Here is a 12,339-nt window from a genome sequence, read left to right as displayed (position 1 = left end):
ATGCCGCCCCACGCGCCTGCTTGGCGCGCTGGGGTCTGGAGCTGGCCCTGGTGTCATGTTCTAAATCAGTACCCCATACACAGACATGTTAAAGTTAGTACATGGTCTGTTTGGACAGAAGTTATTTTACAAAAAAAGTTTAACAATTTTGCACAGAAATGATTTCAGAAGAAGAACAGCCATACTGGGTCAGACCAATGGTCCATCTAGCTCAGTATCCTGGCTTAAAAACAGTGGCCAATGCCAGACACTTCAGAGGGAATGAACAAAACAGGTCAAGTGATCCAACTCCTACTGTCCACTCAGTGCTTCTGGCAAACAGAGGTTAGGGACACTCAGAGCATGGTCCCTGCCCATCCTGGATAATAGACATTGATGGACATATCCTCCATGAACCTATCTAGTTCTTTTTTGAACCTTGTTATAGTTTTGACCTTCACAACATCCTCTGGCAAAGAGTACCACAGGTTGTCTTTGCATTGTGTGAAGAAGTACTTCCTGTTTGTTTTCAACCTGCTGTCTATTCATTTTATTGGGTGACTCCTAGTTCTTGTGTTACGTGAAGCGGTAAATAACACTTCTTTATTCACTTTCTCCACACCAGTCAAGATTTTATAGACCTCTATCATATTCCCCCTTAGGTGTCTCTTCCACACTGAAAAATTCCAGTCTCCTTAATCTCTCCTCAAATGGAAGCTGTTCCCTACCCCTAATAATTTTTCTTGCCCTTCTTGGTACCTTTTCCAATTCCAATATATATTTTTTCACATGGGGTGACCAGATCTGGATGCAGTATTCAAGATGTGGGCATAAAATGTATTTATATAGAGGCATGATGATATTTTCTGTCTATTGTCTATCCCTTTCCTAATGGTTCCTAACATTCTGTTGGCTTTTTTGACTGTCACTGCACATTGAGCTGATGTTTTCAGAGAACGATTCACAACGAGTGACAACAGCTAATTTAGACCCCATCCTTTTGTATGTATAGTTGGGATTATGTTTTCCACTGTGCATTACTTTGCACTTAACATTGAATTTCATCTGCCATTTCGTTGCCCAGTCACCCAGTTTTGCCAGATACCTGTGTAACTCTTTGCAGTCCGCTTTGGACTTAACTCTCTTGAGTAATTTTGTATCATCTGCATATTTTGCCACCTCAAAATATGTTTATCCCTTTTTCTAGATTTATGAATATATTGAACAGCACTGCTCCCAGCATACGCCAGTGCGGGGCACCACTATTATTTCTCTCCAAATGGAGAGTTGTCCATTTATACCCTTTATTTCCTGTCTTTTAAACAGTTACTGATCCATGAGAAGAACTTTTCTTATCCCATGAATGCTTACTTTGCTTAAGAGCCTTTGGTGAGGGACCTTGTCCAGTATCAGTTTAGAAAACTTTTTGGCTACTACTACTGAAAAGTCATATGCCTTCTTTAAAAGATGGATGCCCTGAACTATGGAATGCAGATAGTGCCATAGAAAGCACATAAGGAGTAGTCATAAGGTGTCAAAAAACCCACATTTGGATGCTCAGATTGGCTCTTAAAAATCAGAAAAGGCCACTTCAAGTACACAGTTGCCAATGTGAGCCACCAAATCTAGAATGTGGACATCTTATCATTACTTCTGTATTTTACAATTATGCTCCAAATATGTTAAACTATATAAAATAAGCTAAGGATTAAAATCCACTGAAGTGCTTTGGATTTTTTGTTGTTTGTTTGTTTACAGAGTTGTAGTTTGAAACATTTTTCTCGAACACACAGAATTATTTAGGACCAGTATGGAATTAATCATCCATGCATGCAAAGGAAAAAAGTTTTCTATAAACAGAAAGTTGGTGGACTTTTTTCCAGCATTGATTGTTCAAGAGATGTTTTAAGATATTCCATGGAAAAGCCATTGTTGCCAGACCACTCTCTCAGTTTGGCACTCCTCCGAGGCAGCTGCAGTTCCAGAAAATAACGGAAAATGCTGGTGTCCTCCTACTTATGGCTATTTATTTTTTTTAATCCATGAAAGTGTGTTTTTCTTTGCGAAGTTTTTGAAACAGGATCAGCTTTAATGGTGTCTGAGCCTGATCACAATTACACCAGTGTAAAACAGGAGCAACCCCAGTAACATTACATAGGGGTCTAATTAGTATAAGTGCCATCAGAATCAGGCCCTTTTAATGATTCATCTTTAATAAACCATGGTGATGAGATGAAAGAATTATCGAGAGTATAAAAACAATGGTGCTTTGTTTAAAAAGTACCAACATTCCAATAGGTAAAACTATTTTGTTTTTGTCTTTGAAATACTGTAGTATCATGTAGTCCACATATACAATTTACAACAGTTACAGTTTCAGGCTGACCTGCTAACTGTATGAAGTATCAGAGGGGTAGCCGTGTTAGTCTGGTTCTGTAGAAGCAGCAAAGAATCCTGTGGCACCTTATAGACTAACAGACGTTTTGCAGCATGAGCGTGAATACCCACGAAAGCTCATGCTGCAAAACGTCTGTTAGTCTATAAGGTGCCACAGGATTCTTTGCTGCTTCTAACTGTATGAAGTGGAACATAAAAAGTACTGATACTGTGTAATTTCCCCCCTTCTTATTAAAAAGGATATCACATTCCTCAAAGGCACAGTTGGAAACTGAGAATTTCTCTTTAAATCTTAAAGCTTTGCCCAATGCACCAACTTTGAATTAATTATGTATCACTCACCATTATACATAACATTTCTCATTAAAGCTACACATTTTTTAATTTAAGTTGCCGCATGACAAATGTTAAGACCCTTTCATACACGGACATAAAACAACTTGTGTCTCAGATTCACATTGTTGTTTTTCTAATACCCAGGCAACTCTCTGCTATTCAATAATTATCTCCCCCATCAGCATTTAACTAAAAGTGACAAAAAATATACTTCTTAGTAAACTTCAGAGCTGAGAAAATGACTTGAAATGAATCATTTATTGGGTTTTGCCAAGTATTTTTCTATTCGCAAGCAGATTGCTAAATTTTTAGATGTAAATTATTCATGCATTTCTGTCAATGTTTCCTCCTACTTGAATAACTGAAATTTGGTTGTGAATATTGAAATTTAAACACTGGCTCTGTCAATTATATGGGGTTTTAGTTCTGCTCCTGACTGGAAGCAGTTTGGCAACCTAGAGTGCATTTCAAATGTTACTAGCAAGTATACAATTCAAAATTCACTTTCAGGCCAGATCCACACTAGAACATTTTACATGGGGCATGATTTTTTTTATGACGACATCTCCATGTGGCAAAAGCCCTAGCATAGACAGTTTAAATCAGCATAAAATGGTTTTTGCTGGTATACCTTATTTTCCTCAGGGAGTCAGTATAGGCTATATTGACAAAAAGCACTCTTATTGCTGGTATATCCTGCATCTATATGCACAAAACTCTCCTAATGTAACTACACTGATATAGGCCTCAGTGAATGTTTGAGCTCAACAGCTTAAAATATCCTAGTCACACTAGAAAAGACCAACCACTCAAAATGCACAAAATAGAAAAACAATAGTCTGACATTCTTTTTCAATGCAACTGAACATTCTTGGAAAACCTGCCCACTATTTATGCAGCTGCAAGAAACATTTCCAATGAAAGCTAAACTTCTGCTGATTGAACAAAAGCAACTGATTTAAAATGCAACCTTTATGGGAACTGAATAATGTTCAGGTTTAGGAGATTACAAGAAGATGAATTTTGTCACACAAGGAAAGGCGAAAAAATTCACCAGGCAAGAGAGATTGGGTTTTCTAATCCTCAGTATATAAGTTATTCTCAGCAGAAATGTAATTAACACTGTAGCTACCAAGAGAAGTAACCTCAACCATTCTCTACCCACCAAGAGAGGGTTCAAGTTAAAGAAGTGGAGGCAAGTGCCACAATTCATTATTAAAGTTGATGCAAAGTTCAGCTAATTTAAGGTGGTCTTTTTTGTTGTTGTTTGGTCCCATTTCTCATGGAGTCTCCTTGGTTTTATTGCATGTGTCACAGGTTCACCTGAAAAAGTGGAATTCAGTCAAACCAAACAGCTACAACCTCAAGTGACAAACTCCTGGGTGTCATCCAAATCTCGGCCCAGGTTCCCTCAAAATATCTGTGAAGCTTTCTGAGAACCTAGACCCTGTAGCAGATTTGCGAGAAACCTCACCTGGCATGGTCTATTTTTAGATTCTTTCACACCGAATGTGGCAATTCAGTGTGCTCCGGAAGTTAGATTCTCCTTTCAGCTGTATCAGTACAATATGACTTCACTTTCATAGGGCATCAGAAGTGGCTGAATGAGTGAGATCTAGACCATAGACAAAGAGGACACAAGAAGTTCTTCAATATTTCAGCTCAACATTCTCTCAAACTTACAATAATGTACCTCTCCAAGAATTTTTCAGGACACTATTGGGCTGAGCTTTCTTGGAAAAAAGACTTATGGAGATGGAATTGCCTGACTCTAGCCATAATGCATTTTGCATTAGGAATCCCGACTTCGCTTCACAAGGTTAAATAATGTTTCTAAACCAGCAAAACCACATTTCTTGCTGTAAGTAACACGTCCCTCTTTAATCAAAGCAATAAGCTCTGCCAGTAATGGAAAAGGTGCTCAATTGAAAACTTCCAAATAAAAAAGCACCATCACATGAAATACAGGCGCTACATTGTTTATTTCTTGAATTAAGGTTTTGTAACTAATGCATGTTTGCTAACTACAATGGCACAGAGATAAAATGCTGTCAGAGACGCATCAGTTTAATCCTCAGATTTACCTAAAACTACATTAGTGTATGTTACTATGGAAGACATTTATTGATTTATATGAAAAAAAATAAAGACTCCCCTGCTATTAACTGCTTCACTGCTGACACTGGGCACAATCCTGCCCTGGTCAGAACAAAGGAGAGCAGAGATATCTTCATGAATCCCCCCCGGAATCCTGCTAGTACAGAGTCTCTAAGTAATGGGTTGCACATTTTATCACTCCTCTAAGCAGGTTCAATATGTGCACCTAATCCAACAACCACTGAAGTCAATGGGAGCCTTTCTAGATATGCTAATGAGTTGGGGAACCAGACATACAGAATCACAGAAATGTAAGGCAGGAAGGGACTTTGAGCAAACAAATCCAAGCCCCTACATTGGGGCAGGAGCAAGTAAACCTAGACCATCCCTGACCGGTGTTTCTCTAACCTGTTCTTAAAAGCCACTAATGATGGGGATACCACAACCCCCCTTGGAAGCCTATTCCACAGCTTAACTACCCGATACTCAGAGTGTTTTTTCTTAATATCTACCCTAAAACTCCCTGGCTGCAGAGATTAAGCCCGTTGCTCTTACCTCCAGTGGACGTGGGGAAAAATTGATCCCTTTATAACAGGCCTTCATATATTTGAAGACTTAACAGTTTCCCCCCCCCACCCCCAGTCTTCTTTTCTCAAAACTAAATATGCCTAGTTTAACTTCCCCCATAGGTCAGGTTTTCTAAACCTTTCATCATTTTTGATGCTCTCTTCTGGACGCTCTCCAGTTTGTCCCAACTTTCCTGAAGTGTGGCACCCAGAGCTGGACACAGTACATGCATGACAGAGTCTGCACCAGTGACAAGTCAAAGCGGGACAATTACCTCCTAGGTGTTACATATGGCACTCCTGTTAATACACCCCAGATTGATATTAGTCTTTTTTCACAATTACACCACATTGTTGACTAATGTTCAATGTGTGATCCTTTTTAACCCCCAGATCCTTTTCAGCAGTACTACCGCTTAGCCAGTTATTCCCTGTTTTGTAGTTGTACATTGAACTTTTCCTTCTTAAGCGAAGTTCTTTGCATTATCTTTATTGAATTTAATCTTGTTGATTTCAGACCAATTCTCCAGTTTGTCAAGGTCCTTTTGAATTCTAATCCTTTCCTCAAAAGTGCTTGCAACCCCTCCCATCTTGGTGTCATCCAAAAATCTTATAAGCATACTCTCCACTCCATTATCCAAGTCATGAATGAAAATATTGAATAGTACCAGACACAGGACTGACCCTGTTATATATGCATCCTCAGTTTAACAGCAAAGCATTGCTAACTACCTCCAAGTAAGGTCTTTCAGCCAGTTGTGCGCCTACCTTATTGTAATTTCATCTAGTCAGCATTTCCCTAGTTTGCTTATAAGAATGTCCTATGGGACTGTGTCAAAAGCCTTACTAAAATCAAGGTATATCATGTCTACTCCTTCCACTAGACCAGTAATCCTGTCAAAGAATCAAATTTAGTGAGTTTGGTATGATTTGTTCTTGACAAATGCATGCTGGCTATTCCTTATAACTCTTATCATCCCAGTGCTTACAAAATGTTTAATAATTTTAAACCTGGAAAGACACTGGAACAAAATTAGACCGACTAGTCTATAATTTCCTGGGGCCTCTATGTTTCCAATTTTAAAGACAGGTACTATGTTTGCCCTTCTCCAATCCTCTAGGACCTCACCCATCCTCTAGGAGTTCTCAAGAATAATTGCTAACAGTTTCAGGATTGCTTCAGCTAGTTCCTTAAGTACCGTAGGATGAATTTCATCAGACCCTGCCGACTTGAATACATCCAACTAATCTACATATTCTTTAACCTGTTCCTTGTGTATTTTGACTTGCATTCCTTCCCTCTTGTTGTTAATATTAATTGTATTGAGTATCTGTTCACCATAAACTTTTTTAGTGAAGACTGAAACAAAATAGGCATTAAACACCTTAGCTTTCTTGATATCACCGGTTATTAGCGCTCCTTCCTCGCTAAGTATAGGACCTATAATTTCCTTTGTCTTTCTTATGCTCCTAATGTATTTATAGAACCTCTTCCTATTGCATTTTCTGTCTCTTGCTAGGTGGAACTCATTTTGTGCCTTTGTCTTTCTGATGTTGTCCCTACATGCTTGTGCTATTCGTTTGTACTCCTCTTTAGCAATTCATCCATGTTTCTACTTTTTTAAGGGCTCCTTTTAGATTTTCAGGTCATGAGAGAGTTCCTGGAGCTCTGTTGGCTTCTTACTATTCTTCCTACCTCCTTTCCTTTGCATTAGGATACAAACCTGCGGCAATATGGTGTGTGGTCCAGAGGTTTAGCTAGCCACATTGCCCAGTGCATGGTCGAATTACCCAAATTGTTTTCCGCGGAGTGGGGGTAAAGATCCTGCTTATACCTCTTCTGCCTTGCCCACCATTGCAGCAGAAGGCAGGATTTATGTGTAAAGGTACCCCAAGGAAAACGTGCCTCCAGAGTTGCCTGACGCCATTCTCTCTAGGGGCATTGAGCTTTTCCATGATTATTTCAATAGCACTTTGGAAGATCAACTTGAATGCTTTTGCAGCACAGAGGGCCAGCAATAAATCAGTTAAACTTACAAAGAATTTTTTTTTTTAATCATGGAAGTCTGTGCAAGCCACTGACGCTGCAGAAAATTGATTTTCCAACAGGTTTTGCGGCTTTGCACTGGCTTTTGAAGTATGGAAGCTAGATATATTTTGCTAAGTATATTTCTCTGAATTAGGGCCCATAACTGTTTAGTATTTTGCTGCACATTTTCCTTGATTAATGTTATGTTTACAAAACTCTAAATATGGAATGTCACCTTGTTGTTGGAGAATTAATTTCACTTTTCTTCTGTATTTTTATTGTTTTTTGCCATGCAATTTTTTTACCATAATATTCAAACACAAAATTATACATAGATCCTTGAGCTATATCTTATGAGGATTTTCTTTGCTAATTTGCAGTATCAAAGGAGCTATATCATCCTTCTTTTGTAAAAGATTAGATGATAACTATGTTCAGTGCACTTCTCAAACTTCTCAACACAGCATTAACTATGCAATAACACACAAAATAATTTTGCCATTTAATTAGATGCCATAAGATGATATTTTTAAATAGCCTTTGCAGCTTTGCTTCTCTGTGGCCTTACCAGGATATGTCTGTTTTAATCATCATTGTTAAAAAAAGGCATGCTGCTTTTGTTTGATTGTTTCAGAAGGGTAAAATTCAGGACACCTGGGTTCCATTCCCACCTCTGCCAGTGGCTCAGTTTGTTAACTTGCATGTCTGTGCCTCCATAAAATGAGGATAATTCTTACTCTCCTTGTAAATCCTCTGATCTCCTTTGATGAAAGCCACTATGTCTCAAATCCCAAGTCTATGACTATCAGGAGTCTTTCCACTGATCTAAATAGCCTTTGGATCAGGCCCTGCATAAGTGCAAAATATTACTGTTAAATTGCAAAATTGCATCAGCAATATCAGTTTGCAGAAAGATACTGCCCCTTTTAACCCTTCATTTTCTTAATCATACTATGGTAGCACCCATAGATCCCACTGAGAATAGAGTTTCATTGTGCCAGGGGCTATACTTTACACACACACACACACAGAGATGAAAAGACAGTCTGCTTTGGCCACAACATCATGTCGATTCTTGAGTGGATTGTGAAGCCCAGTGGCAAAACAAATGCCATTCTTCAAACTTCGAATACATCACTCTGGTGTAAGGAACTGTCTTTGCTAATGATTTTACTGATTCAAGCCATGGCTTCTTTCCAAAGCTTATTAAATAACAGCTAATTTCCCATATCTCATTTTGACATTTTCTACATAGCTCAGTATTTTCCCCAGTGCTAAACATTCTGTACTGTGTGTTGTGTACGGCTTATAAACAATAGCAAAATTAATTTGTATCTCGTGCATTCAGCTTCACCCCTGCTTAATCATTCTGCTGCATGTTTACTTAGATAAATGCCTGCCGATACTATTGACACTACAAAGGATAAGCCATTTTCTTTATGCACATACATCAGCATTGCACATATGTACCGAAAAATGCAAAGAGGGATGGGATCAAAATAATCCTGGATTAATCCAAATTCTATTTCCCCAAATTTGCAAGCGTTGTTGTACGAATGTTTTACTAAACGATAGCATTCATGGTTCCAAACAGCCAAGGGCAGCGGACGGAGGGCTGACTTTTTGTTCTGTATATGTACAGCACCTAGCACAATGGGGTCTTGATTTGTATTTATGTAGCACTGTCACAGACCATCATCATCATGGTTTCTTAAGGACCATTTCTGAAAGTCATTAGGATGAACTTCCAGACCTGTCCACGGTCCCATATTTGAGGACCTTCACTCGTTTAGTCCCATTATCATCTACGTTCCACAACAGTGTGATGCTTTGATTGTTGACATTAATTTATATGAGAAATAAAGAATCTTGAAACTAAGGTTATAGGTTTGGGGACTAAAGGAACAAATCCCTCTGCATCAGTATTGTGTATGTCCCGCATTTAGACCTTAGAAGACTGAGGGATTCAAAGTTTCAGAGGCCTCAAGGCCAGAAGGGACTGTTGAGATCATCTCATCTGACCTCTTCTGTAAAAGACAGGCAATAGGACTTTCCTGAAAAAATTCCTAGAGCAGATCTTTCAGAAAAGCATCCTATCTTGATTTAAAAATTGGCAGTAATGTAGGATCCACTATGGCTTTTGGTAAATTGTTCCACTGGTTAATTAGCATCACTGTTAAAAAATTGCATCTTGTTTTCTAATTCAATTTGTCTAGCTTCAACTTCCAGCCATTGGATTGTGTTATACCTTTTCCTGTTCGAGGGAAGAGACCATTATCAAATATTTATTCATGTAGGTATGTACAAGCCAATCAAATCACCCTTTAACCTTCTCTTTGTTAGGCTCAATGAGCTCAGTCTATTTAGTTGATCACTACAAGGCATGTTTTCTAATCCTTTAATCATTCTCATGGTTCTTCTCCGACCCCTCTCTAATTTATCAACATCCCTCTTGAATTGTTCACACCAGAACTGGATACAGTATTCCAGTAGCATCTGCACCAGTGCCATACAGAGAGGTAAACTAACCTTTTTACCCCTATTCAACACTCCCCTGTTTATGCACCCACGGATCACATTAGCCCTTTCGCCACAGCATTGCACTGAGAGCTCATGTATATGTCACTGGAAAACTTATGAAACTCCACTTCATTGTGTATCTTACACAAACCATAATTCCTTAATAGAACTAGTCTTTTTTTTTTGACAGAACGTATCACTACATCAAAATTTTAAAGTTTGAAATCTGTCAATTTCAAAACTATTCAAAATCAAAACAATATTTTGTTATGACTCATTTTATTTCAACTTTACTTGTTTCATTCCAGCATCTTTGTTTCATTTAGACTTTTAAATATAACATTTTATAATCTAATTTAATATTTATATTAGGTTTCTAAATTATCCAAAGGAAACTTCTCAACATTAGCGAAATGAAATATTGAAAAGGTCATTTTCATGTTTCTGAAAGAAACATTTTTAAAGAATTTCCATTCTGTGAGCATTTCAAAATGTTGACTTTTCATCCCAATTCATAATGAGAACAAATTTCAGAATGTCAGAATTTTCCACAGGACAGAAATTCTATTATCTGACCAGCTCTATGCCTTACTAAGGATCTCTTTGGGACTCGGTAAGCCCCAGAGAGGAGATAAGGATAAGGACAAACAGAGAGTCAGTCAGGAAGGAGCAATGAAAGTTGGTGTATTAATTAAAAAAAAAATCAAAGTTGAGTGTTGAACAGTAACTAGCTACTCAAGCTTCAAAGTTGACATCCTCAAAAATATTAGCAGCACTTACATAAGTTAGCAGCATGCAAAGGTAATTGACAATTATCTGACTATGTGAAGAAACAAAACAGTTCCTATACAGCCAGTGCTGGCTTATAGAAGATACTTCAATACCTTTGCTGGAGTGTATGTGCAATCACTGCTAAGACATGCCTAGTTGTAATAGAGCTCTCCTATCCACATTTGAAATCTGGGTTATCTACTAAACATGGGATCACCTCAGCAATTACCAGAGGCTGGCAAGTAGCATAATGTTTTCTCTGATGTTGATGAAAATCAGCAATAGAACTGTGGAAGCTCTAATTACAGAAATGGTAAACTTAGGCAGAGAAGCTGCTGATTAAGTGGCATGCCCCCAGTTACACAGTAAAACAGAGGAAACTGCATTACCTGGAGGAGAATACATTCTATGCAATTCCAATGGCATGCACTGAGTAGGAGATAGAAGAACCAAGTAGAGAATCCAGGTCATCTATCAGCCTGCTCTATCAGACCTTGGGCCAGTAATTTCACAACACTATCCTATTTTACAGATGGAGGAACTGAGACAATGCTACTGATCTCCCTTATAAAGCCCTTTGAGATCCACTGATGAAAAGCTCTATATAAGAGCAAGGTATTACAATTATTACTCCAGACCAGACACAATAGCCTGTGTCATTTACACCATATTTGGTTTTGCCAACTAACAATATTAGTTTAATGAGACTTGTGCTATTGTTTGTGCTAAATCATTGTGCTTCTTGCAACATGAAAGGGCATGTTCTTTCACCTGAGAGCAACCTCCTGGGATCTATACTCAGATCCACAAGGGCTGCAACTGACCTCTTCATAGGGAAAGAGCAGATCCAGTTACAGAATCTAACCCAATTGCACCTTGGGACATAGGGCAAATCACTGAAGGCCCAATTTTCAACTAATTCTGAGTGCTTTGATTTGTAGGTGGAATCTTGCCTTGAAGTCAATGGGAGTTTTGTCATTTACTTGAAAGGAGCCAGGATTTCACCTGAATTGTCACAACTTGATGGGTTCTTCTGAAAACATGACAGTCTTAACAAGCCTAACTTTTTCCATCAGTAGATAACTAAAATTATACTCACTTACCTTACAAGAAGGTACTGAGCCACAATTTGCAGTATGCTTATAAATTGCTTTGAGATCCTAAGATGAAGTAATAATACTAGTGGAAAGAATAAAACAACAGCTGTGAATCCAGCAATCAGTTCTGCATAAGCAGATCACCACACCTATGTAAAGCCCCTTTAACTTCAGTGAGTCTCTGAATGAGGGCAGAGACCTCCATGTATGAAGGTCGTCACAGGATTGGGTCCTTCGTATGGGTTTTCACATACATTGCTTTTGGAATCAGATCTTGCTCACCTTTATCCAGTGAGTAGTTTGAAAGTAAGGAGACTACAGACAAAGAAAAGCAGGATTTACCCCTATGCAGTTATCACAATATACAGGGATATGGTAGGTGGAACTCACCCTATAATACATTTAGAACATTTCTAAATTACTACCCTCTTTCCTTCTACTTGGACCACTTTCAAGACTATAAACTCTCGTCTACATAGATTCTGAAATGTATGATTTGTTAAGAGATAGCATACAGTAGTTGCTCCGTGATCTGTCACTAACGTAG

General features: G+C 38.3%; 1 protein-coding gene across 4 annotated transcripts in view; it reads right to left on the bottom strand.

Moving 5' to 3' along the window:
* Positions 1–12,339, bottom strand: part of CDH13 (cadherin 13) — a 745,597-nt gene that overhangs the window by 535,595 nt on the left and 197,663 nt on the right. The window contains exon 1 of one of the 4 annotated variants that reach the window (XM_044987230.1): positions 4,187–4,208. The exons of the other annotated variants lie outside the window; for them this stretch is intronic. Within the exon in view, the coding sequence (XP_044843165.1) occupies positions 4,187–4,193 (7 nt within the window). The 5' untranslated portion in view covers positions 4,194–4,208. Of the gene's footprint in view, positions 1–4,186; positions 4,209–12,339 lie in introns of those variants that run through there. 4 annotated transcript variants of the gene reach the window in all.

This window comes from Mauremys mutica, chromosome 14 (genome assembly GCF_020497125.1).
Source record: "Mauremys mutica isolate MM-2020 ecotype Southern chromosome 14, ASM2049712v1, whole genome shotgun sequence".
NCBI lineage: Eukaryota > Metazoa > Chordata > Testudines > Geoemydidae > Mauremys > Mauremys mutica.
Note: the sequence above shows the minus strand (reverse complement) of the source record. Positions and strands in the feature narration are given on the sequence as shown.